The sequence below is a fragment of the Mobula birostris genome, chromosome 12, assembly GCF_030028105.1.
Source record: "Mobula birostris isolate sMobBir1 chromosome 12, sMobBir1.hap1, whole genome shotgun sequence".
NCBI lineage: Eukaryota > Metazoa > Chordata > Chondrichthyes > Myliobatiformes > Myliobatidae > Mobula > Mobula birostris.
Window position 1 is genome coordinate 48,319,121 of NC_092381.1, and position 27,903 is coordinate 48,347,023.

The 27,903-nt window shown below is 39.1% G+C and overlaps 1 protein-coding gene across 4 annotated transcripts in view; it reads right to left on the bottom strand.

The window, feature by feature from the left end:
• Positions 1-436: 436 nt before the first annotated feature.
• The window catches only part of elavl4 (ELAV like neuron-specific RNA binding protein 4), a 123,532-nt gene continuing 96,065 nt past the window's right edge, over positions 437-27,903 (bottom strand). For 3 of the 4 annotated variants that reach the window (XM_072274661.1, XM_072274660.1, XM_072274659.1), the window contains exons 5-7: positions 19,115-19,340; positions 3,846-3,884; positions 437-2,825 (exon numbers count right to left, since the gene is read on the bottom strand). In XM_072274661.1, coding sequence (XP_072130762.1) covers positions 2,498-2,825; positions 3,846-3,884; positions 19,115-19,340 — 593 coding nt within the window. In that variant the 3' untranslated portion in view covers positions 437-2,497. The remainder of the gene's footprint in view (positions 2,826-3,845; positions 3,885-19,114; positions 19,341-27,903) is intronic. The other variant, XM_072274662.1, reaches the window with a different exon arrangement.

Genomic DNA, 27,903 nt, shown 5'->3' on the forward strand with positions numbered 1-27,903 from the left:
CTAGTTGGTAAACTAATCTAGAATGGTTTATTTTGTCTTCTTGGCAAACCTCATGAACTTTTGTTGGGATTCCTTTTAGGCTTTATTACTGTACACAATTAAAACACACAAAAAAGGGTGAAATCTATTTTCTAAGCATGTGTTTTTTGACGTGTTCCACAGCCATTACTGACTGTAGTGATGGATTCTGAGTAATGATGTCAATTATTTTCCTCTTTAGCTCCTCAGACTAATTCATTGTCATACTTAGATGTTAAGAGCCATGGCAATAATGCCGAACATGTAACAAATCATTTCAGAAAATATCTCTGGGCTTCTGAAAATCCAAAGATCTAGCAGTCAACAAGTCAAGACCATAGAAACATAGCAACTAGGGCACTGTATTATGCACACGTCAGTTTATTGTTTGACATTAAAAGTACAAATAATTCAACACAACAGTTTTATGAAAAAACATTTACAGCTGTTTTCAGAAATAATCTAAATTAGCTATGCTAACATTTAAGTCATTCATAATTAGTGAAATTTTACTGCCTGGTCCTAGAAATATTTTAATAAACAAACACATTGTAGAGAAAAATTTACATGCCTTCCCCACTAATGCTTAGTAAATACAGCAAACTCTCCCAGCAATTCAGCTCATTCACAGCAGTTGTAATATAATATAATCCCTGAATACTGTTTGAGGGTTCTGTTAAAATTTTAGTTTAACATTTTTAAAGTAATGCATTATATGCTTGCACACTTGCTCATTGTAAGTCCATCTTCAATGTAAAAGTATTTCCTCTACATGCAATTAGTGGGTTTAGCATTGAAAAATGCACAAAATAAGCACATTAACCATAACAACGATACTAATAAGACAACTTTATTGAAAAGGTTATTAACAAGACAAAAGCAATAGCAAATTTAACTATCGACTATATTATGCATAGCGAGTTACTTTTCTAGTATCCAGGGAAGAGCATGACCTTTTCACTCTTACAAGCACAACATAACTAAAATTATCAGTGCACTGGACAAAGGAGCGGACTCCCTCAGCCATTTTGTTCCCTTAGCTCTCTGCATAATGGAAAATAAAAGCAATTTGTCCATCCCTAATATTAAAAGATATTCACAACCAACATGACAATATATTAAACAATATTTTGTATTTCTGCACTAGTAAATATTTAGATACTTTAGTTTCACAGTATCATTTGGAACCATTTTGCCATTGTAACAAAACAACCAAGTTCTTATAACCTAGAAATAAAATTAAATCAATCTTTATGTACATAAGAAATAGACACAAATATAGGAAGCATTTTTCTATTAGATATTGTAACCAACTAGCTAAATTTGGTTTGGCAGTATGCATCAGATCAGCAACAAAATAAATAATTGATAAAATGACACAAATGCTAATCATATGCTGTTTGCCAAAATGGAATACTGAAGGCTAAAATGGAATCAAAGTCATCAACAAATTCAACACAAACAAGTAACATCAGTACGAATAAAACAAGAAATATTTTCATTTGGAGTCAAGATATGTAATCTCATTAGCACCTACCTACTGCTTCAAGGAAGTTTTGGCATTTATTTTAGGAAAAAAAAATCAGCAATTTTATGACATTGCCTCTTACTGATGACTTAAAAAAAATGTCTAGCAACGAATCTCCTTGCTTTTGGGTTTTGACTGTGGGGAACTGTGTGCCTGGGGAGATTACTCCCTGCTATTTTGTTACGAAAGATATGAACATCATCTGTTTTTTTTCCATCGTTCAGAAAAACAATCTACAGCCCAAATTTAAACATACATCTTGATCCTAAAAAGTATCAGTACAGTATGAATGTGACAAAATTGTTCTTTTCCCCTGTATTAGTCAGTCAAAATATTCATTTTCAAATCCAGATCCTGTAAAAATTCCTTTTTTTTAAAATATAAAAATAGATCTTTTGAAACCCATTTTCAGCAAAGAGACCAACTCTTTGGCAACATTGTTTAAGTTATGTCATCAGGTATCCCCCTTTTCCCTTTCCCATCCAGGTAATATTTTACGTTTACATGATACAAAGAAAAGGGAGTAACAAAAACATCTGCAAAAGCGCATCAGCAGATCTGTTTCTTTGAATAATGGGGTGGTGGGGGTGCTGTTTTAGTTAATCAATTTAGATGTATTCTGTTTTGAGATTTACTTTTTGTAAAAATGTCAAATTTTCTTCATATTTTTAAATTGTGGATGGATGACTTAAAAAGATCCACCTTCAAAGAAGGTAGGAAAAGTAGCAGGCTGTGTAAAAATTCCTGCACATGTTATCTATGTATATTTTGAACAACAACAGCTATGAAAGAACATTCAATGCATCGAAGTTTTCTAGCATTATAAAATCATTTCCTGCTTCATCACAGAATATTTTATGTTAATACTCAGGTGACAATGGCTTATTGTCCATTTTCAATATAAGCCTTTTAAAGTTCCATTTGTTCTTGATGTGACACTAACTAGGTACTTCAAGATTTGTGGGTTTTGTTGGTTTTAAATGATACTTGCAGAACTCTATCACCCAAGCGGTATCCATTCAGGCTTGCAATTGCCATGGCTGCCTCATCATAGTTTGTCATGGTGACAAACCCAAATCCCTTGCATTTGTTTGTATTAAAATCACGAATGACCTTGACATTGTTTACTGCTCCAAATGGTCCAAAAAGCTGCCAGAGAACACTTTCATCTGAGTCAGGAGAGAGGTTGTAGACGAAGATACACCAACCTGTTCCAGTATGTCCAGGAATATTCATTCCTACAAGACTGGTCATGCCATCGATAGTGATGGGTGAGAATCTGTCAAAATAAATTGTTGCCTTGAGATAAAATAAAACTATATTTGTTGCATTTGTCACATCAGATATATTTTAACATAAAATTTAATCAAGTTTTAACACTTTATGGTTAAGATTCTTTATATTAAATGCTATGATATTTTTATACAATATTAACCCAATAATCTGTTCAAATTTTCTTGCATCCATTTAGGCTGTTAGAATTTTATTTTAATATATATTTGATGTAATTTTTGAGACAGTTTGTAAAAATTCAGAAATCATTGCGAATATTATAGCTTGTCGAGGCTTCAAACTCAGCTTTAATATGTACAGGTATTTGGGTTGAAGTTTGTGGATAGTGGTTATGTAAGTTATTGAAAATATGACAAAAATATAATCTAAATTTGTTTTAAATCAATAATTTGTTACTTCTGTTCCAATATCCCTGTTCCATAATATGTATACCTCTTGCTTAAAAATTAAGGTCTCAGTCTCACCTTAAATTCACAATTCTGTGTTTGAAGCTCTCACAAACCAGAATGCAATTTAATCTTACTGATGAAATAGAAAAAAAACTGGAAAGCACTAAACTGTAAAAACTCCAAACATGGTGATAGAGGTGCATACAGCCTTCTTTATTTAATTGAAAAATGATTGAAAATTCTAACATTTCCAATAAGAAATATCTTTGAAAAGAGATAAATACTTTTTAGAAGATTAATGCACGTTTGTTTCTCTGACTGTGAGACATATGGGATCACTGTTTTTCCCCATTAAGCTCTAAAACAGCAGCAGTGGCCAATCTACTTGCTGATCAGTCTTTTCGCAGCTGTTGCACCTGAATCAACTAAATCGAACAACCTGCAAATTAAAGAAGTGTGCAAACAAGAGTTATGGATCTTTTTTAAAGAACCAAATGAATTGAACTCTGAAACAAAAGTTTAACATGCTGGTGGAAAGAAATTAAAATGTTAGTCAAAATAAATTAGCAACATCTGTGCCAATATGGACATCTGGCAGTCTGTGGAGTTCTAATTACCTCTTTACACCATAGGCCATATTAAGCAAATTGTCCAGTCTGAAAAGAGAAGGAGTCCTTGGGTTAATGTTTCACAGATGGCAACTCATTCAATGGAACGCCTGCTAAATGGTCCAGTTTAAGCAAAAAATCTAGAACTACCAAAGCACAACCTATTAACCACTTCTGCCCCAGTCAGATTTTCAATTCTGTGCAGTTGGACCAATTTCTATTTTATAATTAGCACTAAAGCCTAAATACTAGGTACATTTGAAATTTTACAATAAAACACTAATGTTTTCATCTGAACCGGATTGTACCTAAATGATCATTGGCTGATACAAAGTGATCTTTGTCCCAAGTTAGATGATCTCAGGAAAGATGCAAGTCAACTTCTCACAAAATAAACTCTGTAAATTCCTACCTATGCCTTTGCAGACTATTAAAGTTGTTGTAGCACCTCAATTCACATTCATTTTTCCAGTAGCTGCTCGCCTAAATACTTCTAGTCAAATTTTTAGCTTTGTCGCTGTGTTAAACACTTCTGCTCTCCAGTTTGGAAGATTCTTTTCTCTCTCCACAAATGATGCCTGACCTGATGAGCGTTTCTAGCAGGCTCGGTTTTTATTTTAGACTTCCACCACTTGCAGTTATTTGATTTTCTTTTCTATTTAGTTTTAAGCATAGAATCATCTGCAATTGATTCTTCCACTGAAAACTTATTTTTAACTCTGACATCTCCTAATTGCTCTTAAGATAGTAATGGTGAACTATCTTTATGATTGTTGTAGCCCTTTTGATGAAGGTACTCCTACATCAGTATTAAGTTCCAGGGTTTAGACCTGGAAATAGTGAATAAGCTGTGAATGCAGCAGTGCATGCTTAAGGCTTTAGTATTCTTGCATGCCCTTTTATGTTATTCACCTTCTGGCTATGGATTATCTGAAATCAAACCAGCAGATTTTTATGTATATATCACTGATGTCACATCCTATTCCAAGACGCCCATTTCCAAAGAGCATTGCATGATTCTGCCACTTCATCTTACTTGCAGCTACGCTTTTTCCTTATCTGTTACCTGTATTCCAGCATTTTGTGTGTGTCGCTTTGGATTTCCAGCATCTGCAGACTTCCTCATGTTTATGACCTGTAATCTTAGACACTTCTGGACCGGTTTCCCTCATTCTACTTTTCTAAGTACCTTGCAAGCAAATTTTGCAAGATCCTGATGAGAAGCAAGTTTTTGCTATGCTAAAAGTATTTTATAAATGCAAGTTATTGTTGAACTGTTGGAACAGTACTTTTAGCACCTAACAAACTTCTAAAGAAGGCAGCTTGTAGGTGGCATAATTAGCATTCATGATGTGTAAGGAAAGTCTGTTTTCTAGAATACTTGCAACCAAACCTTTCAGGACCATGATTTGTAAATACTTCTCAAAGTTAATAGAATGGTTTACATTTTGATATTCAAACAACAGGAATTCTGCAGATGCTGGAAATTCAAGCAACACACATCAAAGTTGCTGGTGAACGCAGCAGGCCAGGCAGCATCTGTAGGAAGAGGTGCAGTCGACGTTTCAGGCCGAGGGTCTGAAACCTCTTCCTACAGATGCTGCCTGGCCTGCTGCGTTCACCAGCAACTTTGATGTGTGTTACATTTTGATATTGGCTCTTTTTAACAATTAAAGGGAATATTTTCTTTCCTGGAGGACGCAGTCCATTAAGGAGTCTCAGCAAAGAATGTACGAGGTTTACATTCAGCACTAATTGGTGTCCCTTTTCCAGTATGCTTTTGACAATATTTTTTTTTTGAAATAGAAAAATGCAAGCAGGAATAAGCCATTTAGCCTTTTCAGTCTGCTCCACTATTCAATTTTATCATGGGTACCTCAACACCACATTGGTACTCTCACCCTATCCACTTGAAAGTGTTTAGTATTTTAAAATCTACCTACCTCCTTAAGTGTATTCTGCAAAGAACATTCAACAAATTGGCTTCCAATACTTTCTGTGGCAGAGAATTACACGAGTTCACCACATGATCCCAGTTCAACTTTGGAAGATTACAATGGATGCGTCCACAATTTTAATGCCTACCACTTTTCTACTCTCAAAGGCCCTGGGGATCTATTGGCTTTCTATTCCATTACTTTCTTTATCACATTTTATTTAAAACAAATTTCCTTTAATTCCTTTTAATTATACTCTTGAATCCCCAGTATTTCTAGGAAGTTGTGTCCTCTTGAGAGGATGGAACCAATCTTCCAGTATTATGAATGAGTTCCAGTTTTAGAAACATCCTGAAGCCATTGCTGCCTGCAAGTCAGAAAATATTCAAAAATAACTCGATATGGTAACCACATCTCCACAGTATTATAATAAATGGCATAAAATTTGTAAGAATGATAATAAGGAACAATTACAAAACATGGAGAGAAGAGACTAGGTCTGCTGCTCATAAGAATAAACGTATAACAGCAGATGCTGTATGCCAAACTTCTGTATTTAGTATTATTATGAGAGTGTGTTCAAATGTACCAGTGTGTGTAAGTCCAGGAATAGTCTGTATTGATTGAGTTGCTCTGCATTTCTTTGTTTCCCATTATAAATTCACCCATTTTTGGCTGCAAGGCACTTACATTTGTCTTCACTAATCTTTTACTTCTTACATACTCGTAGAAGCTTTCACAGTACAGTGAGTGGGAAAAGTGACAACTCAGTTAATATTCAAATAGTTTGTTTTCACAGACAAGATTCACATATGGTACATACTGCATATGCAACTCAATGCTTATCTTCTATGGCACTCAACTATTCCAATACATGAACTTTCCAGCAACGTTACATGACAATTGCCAGGAAAGGCAAGCTAGAAAACTGAGCAAGAAATGTAGTATCTGTAATCATACTGTAAGACTACTGGTACTGACTTTCAGATGCCTGGAGGTATACTAGCATCATTCCTCCCATCTTGTTTAAAAATAAACACAGAAAACACTTAGTCAGGTTCCATATTAACTACATTGCTGACAATGGAGACTGGAAGCTTTTGTAAAATCACAGTAGAGACCGAAATGCTAAGTTTATTAATAATAATAAATTTAATTGTCCACACTATTCCATTTACCATTTTCTCAATAAGCAAATGAAGTTTCTTTTCTTATAAGCAAATTTCCTAAATTGACTGCTTATCTCCAGTATTAAAAGTTTGGTTTTGCTCAAGCTTACTTTTCATGTGAAGCTGGTACTGACTTTATGTGCTTGACTCACACAGTCCATCTGGAAACCACTGCAGCTTGGCTGCTGTTGCTACAGTCTGATCCAGCTGCTGTCAATAGTCAAAGGCAGGTACTGAAGAGGATGATGAATGAGCAAAGGCTCACTGCATTCATTATTCACTAGGACAGCAGATTGTAGAGAATATGTGACAACTTAGAAGTCCAATTCCAATCAGTCCACCCGTCAACCTAAAGAAATATCAGGTTCCTCAACAGAATCCATAACCAGAATGGCAAATGGTTAAGTTTTCAATAATTTTACAGAGGCTGGATATTTTTCTGTCAGCTTGCATTCTCTGTTCCTGGAGTTGTCCAAACCCCAAAAGAAGATGGCAGGCTGGAAACCCACTCACCAATTATTTTACCTCAGCAGGTATTAAACCAACTGGTATAATTGCTTTCTTTTCCAGGCGAACTTTTTTCTTTCATGTCTAGGACCATCATCTCTGTCCTGTTCAAAAGAACTGAGAAAAACCTTTAGGGAGGGGAATAAACAGTCGACGTTTTGGGTCGAGACCCTTCATCAGGATTGGAAAGAAAGAGAGCAGAAGCTAGAATAAAAAGTTTGGGGGGGGGGGGGAGGGAAGGAGTACAAGCTGGCAGGTGATAGGTGAAAACATATGAAGGGAAGATGGCTGCATGGAGGAGGGGGAATGAAGTAAGAATCTGGAAGGGGAAGGTGGAAAAGGTAAAGGGTTAAAGAAGAAGGGATCTAATAGGTGAGGACAGTGGATCATGGAAGGGAAGATAGGGAAGGAGGAGCGGAACTAGAAGGAGTTGATGGCCAGTTGAGGAAACGAGAATAGTTGAGAGGGTAACCAAAATGGGGATGGAAACAGAGAAATGGCGGAGGCAGTGATCATATGATAGAATTCACTCTACAGGTTTGAGAGGGAGAAACTAAAGTCAGATGTATCAGCATTTCTGCAGAGTAGAGGGAATTACAGAGGCACGAGAGATGAGTTGGCTAAAGTTAACTGGAAGGGAACACCAGCAGGGATGACAGCATAAGAGCAATGACTGGAGTGTTTCTGGGATCAATATGGAAGGTGCAAGATAAATACATCCTAAAGATGAAGAAGTATCCTAAAGGGTGGTTAACACAACTGTGGCTGACAAGGGAAATCAACGACAGCATAAAAGCAAATGAGAGGGAATATAATACAGCAAAAATCAGTGGGAAGCTGGAGGATGGAGGAGTTTTTAAAAATCAACAGAAGGCAACTAACAAGGACATAAGGAGATAAAAACTGAAATATGAAGGTAAGCTAGCTAATAATATAAAAGAGAGTACCAAAAGTGTTTTTCCATATATAAGATAAAAGAGAGGTGAGAATGGATATCAGACAGCTGGAAAATGATGCTGAAGAGGCGGTAATAGGTGACAAAGAAATGATGGATGAATTTAGTACGTATTCTGTATCAGTTTTCATTGTGGAAGTCACTAGCAGTAAGCCAGAATTTCAAGAATGCCAGAGGGCAGAAATGAGTGTAGTTGCCATTACTAAGGAAAAAATGCTTGGGAAGCTGAATGGTTTGAAGATAGACAAGCCACTGGACCAGATGGACTACACCCCAGGGTTCTGAAAGAGGTAGCTGAAGAGATTGTGGAGACATTAGCAATGATCTTTCAAGAATTGCTAGATTCTGGGAATGTTTCTGGAGGACTGGAAAATAGCAAATTTCACTCTACTCTTAAGAGGGGAGGAAGACAGAAGAAAGGAGATTATAGGCTATTCAGCTTGATCTCTGGTTGGGAAAAGATGTTGGAGTTCATTATTAAGGTTGAGGTTTCAGTGTACTTGGACGCACATGATGAAATAGGCCAAACTCAGCATGGTTTCCTTTAGGGAAATCTTGCCTTACAAATTTGTTGGAATACTTTGAGGAAATACAAGCAGAATAGACAAACGAGAGTCAGTGAATGTTATGTACTTGGATTTTCTGAAGGCCTTTGACAAACTGACACACATAAGGTTGCTGAACAAGGTAAGAACATATGGGATCACAGGAAATATACTAGAATAGATAGACAAATGGCTGACTGGTAGGAGTCAAAGGGTTGGAATAAAGGGAGCCTTTTCTAGTTGACTGCCGATGACTAGTGAGGTTTCGTAGGTGTCAGTGTTGGGACCACTGCTTTCACATTATAGGCCAATGATTTGGATGACGGAATTGTGGCCAAGTTTGTGGATGATATGAAGATAGGTGGAGGGGCAGATAGTGTTGAGGACACGGAGTCCACAGAAAGACTGAGACAGATTAGAAGAATGGGTAAGAAGTGGTAGGTGGAAAACAGTGTAAGGAAGTGTATAGTTATGAATTTTGGTAGAAGAAATGAAGATGTGAACTATTTTCTAAGTGGGAAGAAAACTGAAAAATCAGAAGTGCAAAGGGACTTGGGAGTCCTTGTGTTCCCTGAAAATTAACTTGCAAGTTGAGTCGATAGTGAGGAAAGCAAATACAATGTCAGCATTCATTTTAAGAGGACTAGAATATAAAAGCAAGGATTTAATGCTGCAGATTTATAAGACATTGACCAGACCACATACATTTGAAGTCAGAAGTTTACATACACCTTAGCCAAATACATTTAAACTCAGTTTTTCACAATTCCTGACACTTAATCCTAGAAAACATTCCCTGTCTTAGGTCAGTTAGGATCACTATTTTAAGAATGTGAAATGTCAGAATAATAGTAGAGAGAATAATTTATTTCAGCTTTTATTTCTTTCACCACTTTCCCAGTGGGTCAGAAGTTTACATACACTTTGTTAGTATTTGGTAGCATTGCCTTTAAATTGCTTAACCTGGATCAAACGTTTTGGGTAGTCTTCCACAAGCGTCTCACAGTAAGTGGCTGGGATTTTGTTCCATTCCTCTGGACAGAACTGGTGTAACTGAGTCACGGTTGTAGGCCTCCTTGCTCGCACACGCTTTTTCAGTTCTGCCCACAAATTTTCAATTGGATTGAGGTCATAGAATGATGTCAAGTCTGGTTCATCCTTGGGAGCAATTTCCAAATGCCTTAAGGTACCACGCAGCCGTCATACCGCTCAGGAAGGAGACGCATTCTGTCTCCTAGAGATGAATGTACTTTGGTGCGAAAAGTGCAAATCAATCCCAGAACAACAGCGAAGGACCTTGTGAAGATGCTGGAGGAAACAGGTAGACAAGTATCTATATTCTCAGTAAAACGAGTCCTATATCGACATAACCTGAAAGGCTGCCATAAAAAAAGCCAGATTACAGTTTGCAAGTGCACATGGGGACAAAGATCTTACTTTTTGGAGAAATGTCCTCTGGTTTGATGAAACAAAAATTGAGCTGTTTTACTATAACGACCATCCTTATGTTTGGAGGAAAAAGGGCGAGGCTTGCAAGCCAAAGAACACCATCCCAACGTGAAGCATGGGGGTGGCAGCATCATGAGGAAGGAAAATTATGTGGATATATTGAAGCAACATCTCAAGACATCAGCCAGGAAGTTAAAGCTCGGTCGCAAATGGGTCTTCTAAATGGACAATGACCCCAAGCATACCTCCAAAGTTGTGGCAAAATTACTTAAGGACAACAAAATCAACGTATTGAAGTGGCCATCACAAAGCTCTGACCTCAATCCGATAGAAAATTTGTGGGCAGAACTGAAAAAGCATGTGCGAGCAAGGAGGCCTACAAACCTGACTCAGTTACACCAGTTCTGTCTGGAGAAATGGAACAAAATTCCAGCAACTTATTGTGAGACGCTTGTGGAAGGCTATCCAAGACGTTTGACCCAAGTTAAACAATTTAAAGGCAATGCTACCAAATACTAACAAGGTGTATGTAAACTTCTGACCAACTGGGAAAGTGATGAAAGAAATAAAAGCTGAAATAAATCATTCTCTCTACTATTATTCTGACGTTTCACATTCTTAAAATGAAGTAGTGATCCTAACTGACCTAAGACAGGGAATATTTTCTAGGATTAAATGTCAGGAATTGTGAAAAACTGAGTTTAAATGTATTTGGCTAAGGTGTATGTAAACTTCTGACGTCAACTGTACATGAACACATTTGGGCTCCCATATCTATCATGTACTGCCATTGGAGAAGGCCCAGAGGAGATTCATGAGAATGATTCTGGGAATGAACGGGTTAACATATGAGGAGTGTTTGATGGCTCTGGGCCTACACTCACTGTAGTTTAGAAGAATGGGGGGGGTGGTGGTTGCAGAAATCTCATGGAAACCTATCGAATATTGAAAGGCTTAGATAGACTGGACATGGAGAGGATGTTTCCTGGTTGGAGGGGGGGTCTAGCACAGAGGACACAGCCTCAGAATCCATTTAAAACATAGATGATGAGCAATTTATTGAGCCAGAGGGCAGTGAACTTGTGAAATTCATTGCCAGAGATGGCTGTGGAGACCAAGTCATTAGGTATATTTAAAGTGGAGGTTGATAGTCTCTTGATCAGTCAGGGCATCAAAGGTTATAGAGGGAAGGCAGGACATTGGGGTTGAAGGAGATAATAATCGAGTCTGCTCCACCATGAAGAAATGGCCGAGAAGACTCAATGGGCTGAATGGCCTAATTCTGGTCCCATGCCTTATGGAATTATGAAAAGTTGGAGAATAGTGCAGAATACCGCTCCTGCTGTGAAAGGCCCTGTGCTGCAGCATAGCTTCCTGTAACTGGAAACACAAGCGTACTCTCTGCAGGCATTCAGTGATCTGGGAACAGTGGAACATCTGCCTTTTGTGTGGAATGTGATCCAAGAAGTTGCTAATTATGCAAGTATTACAACGTGTGCAAATGTTCTGCAAAGCCTTATTTAACAATTCCCTATTCTGCTTACATAGGACTACAGCAGCGAGTATCGCCATGCTGCCAGCGGCAACACAGCATGCCCACAACATACTACCGCAAGCTGTGACGTTTTTGGTGATGTGGGAGGAAACTGGAGCACATGGAGGAAATCCATACAGCCATGGAACAATGTACAACCTCCTCAGAGAGAGTGCTGGGAACTGAATTCCCATTACTGGCATTGAAAAGCATCATGCTAACCGCAGCGCTGTTGTGCCACCCCACAGTATATATTTGATCTTATCTTGGGACCGTATCTTAGGATCTAAAGTACTTTAATTGTCTATTGTGGGTGCACACACTGATTCATAACACCAAAATAAAGGAGTTAAAAACAACAAATGAGCTAAGAGCTTAGAATAGACCTTAAAGTTAGACAGAAATATCTTTGCCACAAGGTCCTGGATTGAAGGATATAATTTTTTTCCTCTCTGGTTTGTTGGACATTTTATTCAATTTTCTTCTGCAAAGAGGCACCCTGATGAATCATTTTCATTGACTGTCTTCAAATCAATACGTACATAAATATACAGTATATTGCAGTTAAAATTTAAACTACACTCAGATTTGTTACTATTACATCAATAGAATTCATCTCCTAAAGCAAGGTATTTGTGCAGTATACTCTGTAACCTCATGCCTGAAACAAAAATATGTTTCTTTTACCCCCGGAAACACTTTAAGTGTAATTAGGTAAACTAAGTACCAAGCTACGGAAAGAAACAGGTGAGCAGAATCTTGATTTGAGAAGAGAAGTGTGGAAGGGAATTCAAGATCATGGGGCCTAGACATATAGTGGTAGAGTAAACACACAGACTTAGAAGTGTGGTGTGGTTTTGGTGGGAGAATGTGTGTGGAGGAATTTATAAACGCAAACAGCAGAAATTCTGCAGATGCTGGAAGTTCAAGCAACACACATCTGTTAGTCCTGACGAAGGGCCTCGGCCTGAAACGTCAACTGTACCTCTTCCTAGAGATGCTGCCTGGCCTGCTGCGTTCATCAGCAACTTTGATGTGTGTTGGAGGAATTTATGACATTTTTTCTTTTCTCACTGTTCTTCTGTGGGGTCCTTGGTTATTTAAAGAAACTGTGTAGTGTTGGCCACATAAAAAAATTGGAAGTAAACAGGCTAGGACTGCCTCCAAATTCAAGCAATGTCTTGTTGAATATGGAAACTTGTGTGTGATCTTTTCTGGGCATAGGACAAAGCAGCCAACATCCAATAACAAGTACATGACATGAGATGTGTGATTGGAGACAGGCAGATAGACCTAGTGCACTCAAAGATCACTTTCTACATTGGATGTCAATAATGAATAAAAAGAGATTTTGTTTAAAATAAAAACTTCAAGCATTCTTACCTTCAAAATTCTAATTTACATCTGCAATTTCTCAATAGGACTTCACCCATCCTGCAAAATACATGCCTTGAGGAGGTTGAAGAATTTCTTCATGGGAAGTCATTTTAAAAATCCACCATTGAGTGATTTATAGTAGGTCTTCTATAAACTAGCACAGACCCACCAGTGAGACTGATAAAACATTGGGTGGGGCTGCACATGATGTCTCATACGTCATAAGGAAGCAGGAGCTAATGGAGCAAACTAGAAGAGGGGCTTATAAGCACACAGGGGGGTACAAGAACTTCCAAGCTCAGTCCAGCTGGATGCAGGTGCTGGGGGATGTTGATGACAACGTATTGATGCCACACCTGGATCAAACAATAGGATACTACTGAAGACATAGCAAAAAAAAAAATTGTAGGTGATGTGTAGCCACACACAGTGGCCTCCGCAATGAGAATGGTAGAGTTCACTTTGCCTATGAAGGGCTTTCTCTGCAAATGACTGGCTGTGGAAAGAGTAGGCATCACAATGTCTGCATGTAGGCTTTAGCTGAACGCCTGCACAGAATGAAAGCATTGCTATGTAGCGATCCTTGAAGAATTCACTTCTAGCACATAAGGGCTTATTTACTTTGGTTTAAGAACTAAGTTAGTGCAAATACATGCAACCGCAGCACTGTAGCTGTAGTTGTACAGACCATTAACCTGAGCAATTGTCCTGTAGCTCTGCGGAAACCAACAGACCCAGTGCTACACCTGAGCAGCAGGGAGAAGAAGTAGTAAGGAATTCTAGGTGTTAACAGGTTGTGTGTCTCACAATTCCATTGATCATAATTCCATTAGTTTCAAGATAGTTATGGAGGATGGCTCTAGTCCTTGGGTTGTTACTCTAAATTGGAGAAAGAGCATTCTTGATGTTATCAGAAAGAGATTGACTTGACAGATCATGGATTGGGGCGGGTTGTTTTCAGCTTGATAAGTGGGAGGCCTTCGAAGGTGAAATTATGAGAGTACAGAATTGTATGTTGCTGTCAGAGTAAAAGGCAAGACTAACAGGTTAAAGGAATCCTGGTTTCAAGTGATACTGAGGCCTTGGTAAAGAAGGAGGAGGTGCACATCAGGTATAGACAGCAAGAAACAGATGAGGTACTTGATGAGTACAAGGAATACAAGAGAATATCAGGAGGCTGAAAGAAGGCATGAGGTTGCCATAGCAGACATGATGAAGGGGAATCCCAAGGACTTCAATAGATAAATTAAGAGCAAAATGATAGCAACTTGGTCTTCCTGACGATCAGTGTGGTTGTCTATGCATAGAGTCGAAGGAGATGGGGGGAGGGGAATCTTAAATGGATTTTTGCATATGTATTTACTCGTGAGACGGATAGAGTCTATAGGAGTGAGGCAAAACAGCAGTGCGGGCATGGATTGCTTATGGATCACAGAGGATGTGCTTCCAGTCTTGAGGCAAATTAGGGTGGATAAACCCCCAGGGATTGATGTTCCCTCGGCTCTTGTGGGAGGCTAGTGCAGAAGTTGCAGAGGCCCTAGCAGAGATATTTAATGCCTCCTTCGCAATGGGTGAGGCACCAGAGGATTGGAGAATAAGTAATGTTGTTTTGTTGTTCAAGAAAGGCTCTAAAAATAAGTCAGGGAATTATAGCGAGGTGAGCCTGACATTACTAGTGGGCAAGTTATTGAAAGGTATTCTAAAGGACTGGACATACTGTATAAATATTTGGATAAACAGGTACTGATTAGGAATAGTTAACATGGCTTTGTGCATTGTAGGTCCTGTCTAACCAATCTTTTAATTTTTCAAACAGGTTATCAGGAAAACTGAAGTCAATGCACTGGATATTGTCTACACAGCAAGGCCTCTGACAAGGTCTCACATGGGAGGTTGGTCAAGACGGTTCATTCGCCTGATATTCAGTTTGAGGTAGTAAATTGAAATAGATATTAGCTATCTGTGGGTTCAATTGTTAACATTTAAGAGAAGTTTGGATAAGTACTTGGATGGGAGGGTATGGAGGGCTATGGTCCAGTTGCAGGTCAATGGACTAGGCAGAATAATAATTTGACACAGATTAGATGGGCTGAAGCACCTGCTGTGCTGTATTTCTCTATGACTCTACAATACATGAAAACCTGCCCATTTTCTAGCCTGAAGTTGTTTTCTGTATGGTCTTTTAATATGTGGAAAGAGGAGACCGTGGATTGATTCTGAGCAGTAGGGGATAGACAAAGAACCTGACAATAATTATTAACTGCTTTGTGTTGATAGAAAGGGGTGAGGTACAAAGCAGTTTCCATCTCAACAAAAGATGCTGAATGTTAATAATGTCACGGCTATCAGTGCAGCTCAGCACCCCATACAACAACAATTCTGACCTTGCTGAACCTTTGTTTTGGTAGAACTACTCCTAATCAAACAACTCGTGTCTTCACGTGAAACTGTGACCATCACAGTGCTATGATGCGTAGAAGGCCATCAGCGCTCTTTACATCCAAGCTGGTGCCCGTTGAAGCAGTGTTCATGGCACAAAAGAAACATTCAGCATTGCAAGGGTTTGTTCAGCATCTTGTGTGGGAAGATAGGTTTGCATTCTCATAAACCAGATTTCCAGCTGTTGTTTTAAACTGCCCCAGAACTCCACACTACTCCCTCAACTATCATTTGTATAAATTAAAAGATTGAATGATTTATGATATTTTGCAGACACTTGGAGTAATATCCCTACATGGATGCAAATCTATAGCACATTAATCGAATAAAATCCTAATCAATAAATGCTGCATTCTGGTATGGAGTGCGTTGATTATAACAAAATGCATTCTCTTAGGATTTGATTGCAAAGATCAAGTTTAAGCAGCAGACCACATACCCTCTTGATTTGTGAACATCAGCTTCACCTGTGGTTAACTCTACTTACCTCGTTGTGTACTGATAGCGGAGACATCTTGACCTACAGAATCTTAGAATGACCTTGAAGAGTACAAACTGCATTACTTTGACAGCAACAAGCATTCAGATGTACCAGCTGGCTGCAGGATTTATTGAAGGAAGCGTAGAGTTCTGCTTCCACGATGGTCACACACACACAAGATATTGCTGTTCTAGCCTGTTCAAGAACTAAGCTATGGTGAATTCACTACCTGTGCAAGGTAAAGAAGACAGGGAGATACAAGCAACAGACACAAAATGCTGGTGAACGCAGCAGGCCAGGCAGCATCTATTGGAAGAGATACAGTCGACGTTTCGGGCCGAAACCCTTCGTCAGGCCTAACTGAAAGAAGAGATAGTACGAGATTTGAAAGTGGTAGGGGGAGGGGGAGAGCCAAAATGATAGGAGAAGACAACAGGGAGATACAACCCTCTTTTCAGCCCTCCCTATCTCGAGGCTTCTGTGATTGCCCACTTTGGTTATCTTCTGGGCCTCATTAGTGCACAAGAAGAAATTATCTTCAGATCATACGAGGAAATGTTAACTGCAGTTGGGAAATAGGCAAAATTGCTTTCTACTTTCTCCAAAGCTGCTACACCTCCTTTTATCCTATGGACTTCGTTCTTGATGCATATTGTACAGTACTTTTATCAAATACTACTTGGATTTCTATAACACATGAACCCCATTTCCTTCATCAATCCTGCCTGTTACTTCAGCACAGAATTCTGTAGTTTGTTAGAATTAATTTGTTTTTAACAACTTAAATCCAGCCGCCTTTAAACCCACATTAGTCCACAAGATTTCTAATTCTGTCCCTTATCATTGTTTTTATAAATTTTTTAATCACTGAAGTTTAAGACTTTTGATTTGGTTTATCCCTACATACATTTTGAAAATTAAATGCATAATATTTGCAATTTTCCAACCCTCAGAAAGTAATGCCAAATCTATAGATGGCCGAGGCCTCTGCAATTTTCTCATTTACTGTTCTCAACTGCATCAGATGATTTATTCCTTTTCAGTAAAGTTAACCATTCTGGTCTTTCTTTCTTCATGGAAGAGCAACAAAATGTGTGGGATTTCGAAGACAAAGGTGTAGTGACAAGTAGGAATGACATTCCTGCTACAATTGAATATGACAGTGGAAACCAGACAAGGGAATTTGACAAAAGCTTGAAGTCTGGTTAATTGGAGAATTAATATTTTCAACCGTGTCAAAGATCTTTGAAAGATTGAGGGTTACAAGAATGGTAATGGTCAAGGCCAAAGAGGATCAGCACTTAATAATTTAATTGGAGTTGTATTAGCATCGGAACAGAATTAGGAACACAGTTGACAAGATTCAAACTCAAGAAATGCAGGAGAAACATGCATGGTTCAGGTGATGACAGGAATTGTACAGCAGAAGGACATTGGAAATGGGTAGCAGTTTACAAGGATTGAACTCTATTTATTTGCAGTAAGGGTAATAGTGGTACTTTGAAAAAGGGCTATGTTCTGTTCCACTTGATGGCAACAGCACCAAAATGCTGGGATCACAGCCATAGAAAGTGTGAAATCTATGCCTGCAAGTACCACTATTTGCTGTTCTTATATCTTTAGGAGATAAGCTTGTTTCCCAACAAAAACATGAGGTCTGATTAAAACTAATAGACCTAAAATGTTAATTATTTTCGCAACGATTTTCCATTTTTATTTTAGTCGTTCGTTTGAAACAACAATCCATAACGCATACAATACGATTCACAATTCATCAAGAATTCACCATAAATCTGAATTTCACACCCTTAAGCCTTTTGTAACCTAACCTTTATATATCAATCATGCCTTGCAATATTCTTATCAGAAAAAAACACCTTGGAAGGACTTTGGTCCAGGAAATTTGGTAAACGCATGTATTCGCCTGTCTGAAGCTATGACGATAGTTTTGTTATCGATGACTCTCTAAAAGTATTGAAGTTCCCTGAAGCCTTTCGGTCTTTTCCACTTTACTGTTTGCCACCCCCCCCCCCATCCCACCACTTTAATTTGATGAAGAAGATTTTGATGGTTCACCAGCAATGATGGTACATATTTTCCCAGTGAACTGATGACAAAGGGATAGAAGGTCACCTCCTCAATACCTACAATGCATGGATTGCACTCAGTGAAGTCTACAGACAGTTTCACTTCCTAGGAGAGCTAAAGAATCCTGCATTGGTCTTCAGGAGTGATATTACATTCAAGACATAATAATTGCTTGTACACTGAGCTGACAAAAGTTGGTCTTATTACTAGTATTAAATCTGATTTTGATACTTAAACAAGTAAATTAAATACAAAAAAAGTTGAAATTTTAAAGATATATATTCCTGATTCAGTAGATTTAATAAGAAGGATAAAATGTTATATAAAAATGTAATTAGAAAGAACGTTTGTCAAATCTGAAACCAAATCCTTATTCAGTGGTCTTAATTTTTGATTTTCAAACTTAAGCTGTATAATAGGCTTTTGGAATTTTCATTTTACTGTTTCGCACTTGAGGTTGGAGTGCACTATGTACCACTCCTCTTCCCAAAGCACATATTTAATCACCGCTAAATGAAAATTAGTAATTACAAAAACTTGTAATTACAAAAAACTTGTATTAGTAATTACAAAAACCATGTATCTTTCTACACTGGATGCTCTATTGTTGCCAGAAAGTTAAAATTTTATCATAAATCATTCAATCTTTTACTTTGTATAAATTTTACTTGAATGTGATGACTACACAATTAAACTATTAATTTGGTTTCTTGATTTTTTTTTAAAACAATATTTTTATCCAAAATGCCAGACCCCCCTTAATGTTAGTTATATTAAGATAGATATTTTGTTGTTACCTGAACCTCTGAGCTTGGTGATGAAGTGGCCCAGGATAACGTCTGCTAGGTGACTGATACAGCTGTGAAAGTAATGCTTGGCTTGTTTTCTGGCTGGGATTATTGGCAAATTTCACAGTTATGGGTTCTGTAGCACTGGAAGGTTTTTGCCCGTTCAGTCCTTTGATTGCTTCCTCTGCTTCTATCCTTTTGTCAAAACGAATAAACCCAACTCCTCTGGAAACACCTGCAATATAGTTCAGATGAAATGATCATTCTAAAGCTGTATTTATATTAATAAGCAAGTATTGTTTAAAATGCACACAAGCATTAAAAAGAACCACCACCATTTCATGCTGGGTTCTTCTCCCCAGAAATCAGAAACCAGGAGCTACTGTACAATTGCTTGTAATTGATTTTAGGAAGTTAAAAACCCTAATTGCCAAACTACTGTTATATATGAACAGTACAATTAAAAAGACAAGAAAGGTTGAATACAACTTCCTTTATGGAGAATATACAACAGGACATGCCAGTGCTACTCATTGGTTTATTATAGGCTGTTTTATTAAATATCTACATCAACACACACAAAATGTTGGAGGAACTCAGCAGGCCAGGCAACATCTGTGGAAAAGAGTACAGTTGACATTTTGGGCCGAAACCCTTCATCAGGACTGGAAAAAAAGACAAGGAGTCAGAGTGAGAAATTAGGGGTGGGGAGAAAGAACTGGGGGGGCAGGGGTGAAGTAGGGAGCTGGGAAGTCGATTGGTGAAAGAGATAACAGGGCTAGAGAAGGGGGAATCTGCTAGGAGAGGACAGGAGGCCATGGAAGAAAGAAAAGGGGAAGGAGCACCAGAGGGAGGTGATGGGCAGGTAAGGAGATAAGGTGAGAGAGGGAAATGGGAATGGGGGAATGGTGAAGTGGCAGAGGCTATAAGGTGTTGCTGCTCTAACCTGAGTGTGGAGATGTCATCCTTCTTCAAAGAAGGGGCTTCCCTTCCTCCACCATCAATGCTGCCCTCAACAGCATCTCTTCCATTTCGCACATGTCTGCCCTCACCCCATCCTCCCACCACCCCACCAGGGATAGGGCTCCTCTTGTTCTCACCTACCACCCTCCGTATCCAGCACCTAATTCTCCGTAACTTCCCTGCCTGTTCACGGCACCCCACTGATCTCCCTTCCAGCACTTATCCTTGAAAGCAGAACAAGTGCTACACCTGCCCCTACACCTCCTCCCTCACTACCATTCAGGGCCCCAAACAATCCTTCCAGGTGAGGTGAAACTTCACTTGTGAGTCTGTTGGGGTCATCTACTGTATCCTGTGCTCCCAGTGTGGCATCCTGTATAGTGCTGAGACCCAACGCAGATTGGGAGACCACTTTGCTAAGCACCTACGCTCCATCCATCAGTAAAAGCAGTACCTACCAGTGGCCACCCATTTTAATTCCACTTCACATTCCCATTCTGACATGTCAGTCTATGGCCTCCTCTACTGTCACGATGAAGCCACAATCAGGTTGGAGGAGCAACACATTATATTCTGTCTGGGTAGCCTCCAACCTGAAAGCATAAACATTGACTTATCGAACCTATGGCAATGGCCCCCCCCCCCCACCATTCCCATTTCCCTCTCTCACCTTATCTCCTTACCTGCCTATCACCTCCCTCTGGTGCTCCTCCCCTTTTCTTTCTTCCATGGCCTTCTATCCTCTCCTATCCAAATTCCACCTTCCTCAGCCCTGTACCTCTTTCACCACGCAAACACGAGGAAACCTGCAGATGCTGGAATTTCAAGCAACGCACATAAAAAGTGCTGGTGAACGCAGCAGGCCAGGCAGCATCTATAGGAAGAGGTACAGTCGACATTTCGGGCCGAGACCCTTCGTCAGGACCAACTGAAGGAAGAGATGAAATGTCGACTGTACCTCTTCCTATAGATGCTGCCTGGCCTGCTGCATTCACCAGCATTTTTTATGTGTTATCTCTTTCACTGGATAATTTCCCAGCTCTGTACTCCCCCCCACCAAACAAATTTCTTACTCTCACTCATCTTTTTTTCCCAGTCCCAATGAAGAATCCAGGCCTGAAATGTTGACTGTACTCTTTTCCATAGTTGCTTCCTGGCTAGCTGAGTTCCTTGTGTGCATTGCTTGGATTTCTAGTTATCAGCAGATTTTCTCTTGCTTGAAATATCTTTATCATCCTGCTTTACTTCAGGCACAATTAACTCAACATCTGAAGGACTCGCTGATCTAGGAATTAAAGCAATACGCTCTAGGATTTGCACAATATTTGTGCAAGGGCATTGCAGTAACATTCTATCACGCAGGGGTCCCAGGGCCATTGACAGCAATGGAACTGATCTTGGGCAATGCAGAAAAGGCTTTGATCAATGAGCTTCAATCATTGTAGATGGTTATGGAGCTTATGGAAGAAGCATGTTGTGAATGGTTTGGGGATTAGGGAGAGGATTGGGCAGGAGAAATGCTAGAGAAATATGCCCAACTCTGTCATTATTGCCTGTTTCAAAGGAACAGTGACATCAAAGTGAATATTTCACACCACTTGAAATCACTGAACATACCTAGTGAACTCTGTACAAATGCACAATCTACAGGCAAGTATGAATAACAGATCGTATCGTTCCTGGCGAACATATGGCAGCATACCCAAGAGGTCACATACAAAAAATTTTGTTTGGATCATGACATACAGTCCTGCCTCTCAATTCTTTAAACCCAACCCGTAAAAAAATACATAATGATTATCTTTACTGCCAAATGAAACAGAGAATGATTTTTTTTAGAACGTGAGAGCAGTGAAATGTTTTCACAGGAAATGTCTCACATTGACTAGGCAGCTGCGAGAAAACATGGCATTGGATGATACGTTTTGAAATTCTGGCAGATTTGGTGTACACGTCAGTATTTGGATAGTAAATGGTTACAATAAAATCTATCTCAGCATGAATATACTTAATAACTCCAGTATCCACAGCTCTCTTGGGTTGAGAAATCCAATAATTCACAACTCTGGGGACTGAAATTTCTCCTCAGATTAAGTTTAAGTTGTTAAATTTGTATCATTAGTCTATGCCCCTAAGTTTTAGAATCCCCACCAGAGGAAACAACCTTACAACATCTATCCTGTTGAAATGTTTAAATAACATCTGTTATATGTTTCAATAACATGACCTCTCATTATTCTGAACTTCAGAAACTTGGGTACATTTAAAGAATAGCGTTATTTGTTTGTCACAAATACATTGAAACATATAGTGAACTTGCTTCTTTAAATAATGAGAACAGCACTATGCCCATTATCCCAGCTATCACAGACTGCTCTAAGGCTGTGAACTTGCCAAAGCCCAGAATGGTTGCAATAAGATTTCACTTCTCTTTTCTCCATTATCCTCACTTTAAAGACTGAGATTCTGTCTGTCTTCAGAATTGTTTGCTATACCGGCCAGCTAGCTTTCTGTGTTCCTTAAACGAGGATATCCAGATCACTCTGAACTTCAATACTTAACCCCCTTACTTCATTCACAGCTTCCCCAGTATTTTGTGCTATCGATATTTTAATTTTCAAGGAGGGGGTCAGTTATAAAAATGAGTAAAAAGGGTTATGCTTAATTGTTTTTATATATGTTAAAGGCTTTATTTTTAGCAGTTGGCTTTTCCAGAATTTGCTATGCACAAAATTTATGTGAAATCATTTAAGAACTTAATGGCTACAACAGCTAGAATAAAGAATAGGGTCATATTCATTATATTATTACAATATTTGTGAAAGTAAGCTTGTAAGACCATAGACATAGGAACAGAATTAGGCCAGCTGGCCAATTGAGTCCATTTCATTTTCTAACACCAAGATAAAAAATTAAAGAAAAAGACAGACGCCTAAGAGATGCAAGTCTTAATTTGTTTTTACTATTAAGTGAGGTACACACATATCATGTGGTGGTGTGATGACGTATGCAAATCACGTAATTTGGATATAACCAGTAATAAGTTATTTAAACAAGTGCTTAATCAAACAATATATTTACAATATTATTCAAACATTACTGAAATATTAAATACACAACACTCCTCCCTGCTCAGCTTAAAAACGTCAACTCAATAGAGAACTCATCTCAACTATATATACAGTATTCAATATAATACAACTAGATAGTAACCTTTAAATTGTCCCATTCAGGCCTAAAGCTTTAATTGCTGTGGAGTCTTTCTTACTTTTGTGGGATAATGTGTTTTCTGACAAGGGCAAATATTCTGCTTGGCAGGTGAGACTTGTGGCTGTGAAACAATTTCAGGTTCTGGGGCCTCCTCCATGGTTGTAGGGGTCGCCTCTGGGACAGCAGGAAGTAGTTCTGACAGCTCTGGACATCTTTCTTCTCCTTTCCTCAGCTTTTCTCTCTGGATCTATTTCAACCCTTGCTTCTCTTCCGGACCCAACTTCTTTGTCTCTCTTTATCCTGCTCTTTTTCTTATTTCTAGGATGTGCATCTTGATCTTTTGGGAAGGTGCATTTAGTTCACTGGAATATTCTCTTATTAATCCTTCTATTGCTCCTTTTACGATCTGATCTCTCCTCTTGGTTTCCACATCAACATCATCTGATGAAGCCTGTTTTTGTATCTCCTTTCTTTTTGGCCTTCCACTCATCCAGCTGGGCTATGGTCTTTGCATCCATGGTACTTTAACAAGCAGCTTTTTGTCTCCCACTTGAAATTCATGCAATAACCTTAACGTACACATAGTAGATTTCAGTTCTTTATATTCACAAAAGCCGAATGCTTGCAATTTTCCTAAAGCTCCTTGAACACTCTCCCAGCTTAAAACCAAGCCACATTTCAAAATTAACTGCCGATTAACATATCAGAAGCTTTCTCAGGTATGTTGCCTACAAAACTTTTGTAGTCGGACCACTGCTTACGTCACTTTCCCGATTACTCCTGGCAGCAAGGTCCTTGCTTGGTCCAATATGCCTTCGACCCAGAGGCACAGAAGTGGTGCAACACCCGTTTCCCCTCTGTTGAGCAATGGTTCATGGCGTACAGCATGGAGACAATTGTGTCATCAACCAGTACCTTTTTTAAATTCGCTTTTGGTTGACTCTATTATAGAGGACATGGCATGCAAACTGTGGATGGATCTCCAATTAATTTGTAGCTAGCTGTCTCAGCTACTCTGGAGCCCTCAATGCTGGCCTTCTTGTTCTTTTTAATACAGACAGACCCAATGTGGGTTGCTGAGTGTTGTATTTCACTGGTATAAATGCCATTCCCACAGGGGTCATCTTTTCTCCAGTATAATTTCTTAGTTAGATACCTGTAGGCTTCAGTTTAGTATCTTTGAAATGCCATTGAAACTCATTTTATGGAATGACCGAATCAGCTAAGCCAGTGTCCAATTCCATTTTAATTAATTTGCCATTCACTTCTAGTGTAAGCCAAATTGCTTGTCCATTGTTAATTTCACATTTTGAATCTCAAGGCTACCTAGACCTGTGTCACTCTCATCAGATTTTTCATCAACAGCATGTTTCTGAAACTGTAACTTGACTTTTTAGCTTTTCCTTTTCCCTGTGCAATCCATTTTTTTGTCTGCTTGACATATGAGGGGTGATTGATAAGTTTATGGCCTAAGGTAGAAGGAGTCAATTTTAGAAAACCTAGCACATTTATTTTTCAACATGGTTCCCTCCAACATTTACACACTTAGTCCAGCGGTCGTGGAGCATATGGATCTTGGACCTCCAGAAAGTGCCCACAGCAGGGGTGATTAATAAGTAGAAAGAGATGAGTTATTAACTTCAAACTTTCTGCATAATCACGCAAAGAGCTGAACTGCATGCACATGTAACGAGAGCTGTATCACTCATCTTTTTCTACCATAGGCCACAAACTTATCAATCACCCCTGCCATTCACGTAATTTCTATATAAACCGTAATGAATTATTTAAATGAACAAGAATGCCTAATCAAGCAATATATTTACAATATTATTCAAGTACTACTGAAGTATTAAATACACAACAGAGTCTACTCCACCATTCTGTCATGGCTGATTTCTTATCCATCAACTCCATCCTCCTGCCTTTACCCCATAACCCTTGACACACTAACTAATCAAGAACCTATCAACCTCCACCTTAAAAATACCCGATAACTAGGCCTCCACAGCTGTGGCAATAAATTCCACAAATTCATTACCTTCTTGCTAAAGAAATTCCTCCTAATCCCTGTTGTAAATGGACGTCCCTCTATTCTGAGGCTGTGCCCTTCCGGTCACAGATTCACCCACTATGATAAACATCCTCCCCACATCCATTCCATCCAGACATCTCAATGTTCGATAGTTTTCAATGAGATCCCCTCTCATTCTTCTAAAACTCAGTGAGTACAGGCTCAGAGCCACCAAACACTCCTATGTTAACTCTTTCATTCCTGGAATCATTCTCACAAACACCCTCTGCACCCTCTCCAATGCCAGCATATCTTTTTTTTTTAAGTTTAAAAGCTCAAAACTGCTCACAATACCCCAAATATGGTCTGACCAATTCCTCAGCAACACATTCTTTCTCTTATATTCTAGTCCTCTCAAAATGAATGATAACATTGCATTTACCTTCCTTACCACTGACTCAACTTTAGAGTCAGTGATAAGGACTCAACCCAAGTCCCTTTGCACCTTTTGTTTTTGAACTTTCTCCATGTTTAGAAAATACTCAATGCCTTTATCTTTCTACCAAAGTGCCAGAACATATATTTCCCAGCACTATATTCCATCTGCTACTTCTTTGCCCATTCTCCCAACCCAACTAAGTCCTCCTGCAGACTCCCTGCTTCCTCAGCACTACTTGCCCCTTCACCTATCTTTGTATAATCTGCAAACATGACCACAAAGGCACCAATTTTGTCATCAAAATCATTGACATATGATTCTGTCATGAAAAGGAGCAATCTCAACACTGACCCCTGTGGAATGCCGCTAGTCACTAGCAGCCAACCAGAAAAGGCCCCCCTTTACCCAATCATAAACAAGAGAAAATCAGCAGATACTGGAAATCCAAAATAAACACACAAAATGCTAGGGGCAGCATCTACAGAAAAGAGTAAACAGTTGATGCTTCAGCTGAGTTCCTTCAGCTTGAGTAAGGTACCTTCTTACTCTGACTTCTCATCTTTTTATTCCAGTCCCGATGAAAGGCCTTGGCTTGAAATATCGATTGTTTACCCTTTACCCTTTTTGACAAAGGCCTTCTGAAACTCCTGGTAAACACCATTCACTAACTCTTTTTTGTCTACCTTGTCCATTATTTCCTCAATGAATTCCAACAGGTTTGTTAGGCAAGATTTCCCCTCAAGGAAATCATGTTGACTTTGGCCTATTTTATCACGCACTCTAAGTATCCCGAAACCTCATCCTTAATAACAGACTCCAGTATCTTCCCAACCACTGACGTCAAGCTAACTGGCCTATAATTTCCTTTCTTCTGCCTCCCTCCACCTTAAAGAGTGGAGTGACATTTGCAATTTTACAGTCTTCCATAAACATTCTAGGATCTAGTGATTCTTGAAAGATCATTACTAATGCCTCCATAATCTCTTCAGCTACCTATTTCAGGACTCTGGAGAGTAGCCCATCTGGTCCAAGTGACTTATCTACCTTCAGACCTTTCAGCTTCCCCAAGCATCTTCTCTTTAGTAACAGCAACTATACTCACTTCTGCCCTGACACTATCAAATTTCTGGCCTACTGCTAGTGTCTTCCATGGGGAAGACTGAAGCAAAATACTTATTATGTTCATCTGGCATTTCTTTGTCCTCCGTTCCTACCTCTCCAGTGTCATTTTCCAGCGGTCCAATATCCACTCTTGCCACTCTTAATATGTTTGAAAAAAAATTCGCTATCCTCCTTTAAATTATTGGCTAGCTTACCTTCGTATTTCATCTTTTCTCTTTTCCAACTTTTTTTGGTGCCTTCTGTTGGTTTTTAAAGCTTCTCAATCCTCCAGCTTCCCACTAATTTTAGCTATATTATACGCTCTCTCTTTTGCTTTTACATTGACTTGAACTTCTGTTGTCAGCCACTGTTGCCTCATCCTGCTTTTAGAATACTTATACAAGAAAATCTGAAGATGCTGGAATTCCAAAGCACACACACAAAGTGCTGGTGGAATCAGCAGGCCAGGCAGCATCAATGGAAAAGAGTAAACAGTTGGCATTTCAGTACAAGACCCTTCATCAGGACTGAAACATCCACTGTTCACTCTTTTCCATAGATGCTGTCTGGCCTGCTGACTTCCTCCAGCATTTTGTGTGAGTAGCTTTAGAATACTTCTTCATTTTTCAGATGTACAGTATCTATCTTCAAATTCCTTGGTGTCCACATTTCCGAGCATCTCACCTGGTCCCTGAACTCCTCCATCCTGATGAAAAAGGCGCAACAGCGCCTTTATTTCCTGCGGAGCATCAAAAAAGCTCACCTCTGTCCCAGGATACTGATGGACTTTTACCGCTGCACCATTGAGAGCATACTCACCAACTGCATCTCAGTGTGGTATGGTAATTGTCTCATATCGGACCGCAAAGCACTCCAGCGTGTGGTGAAAACTGCCCAGAGGATTATTGGCACCCAATTGCCCACCACTGAGAACATCTACCATAAACGCTGCCTGGGCAGGGTGAAAAGCATTATCAAGGATACATTTCACCCTAACCATGGACTTTTTACTCTCCTCCCATCTGGTAGGTGCTACAGGAGCCTCCGCTCCCGCACCAGCTGGGTCATTGC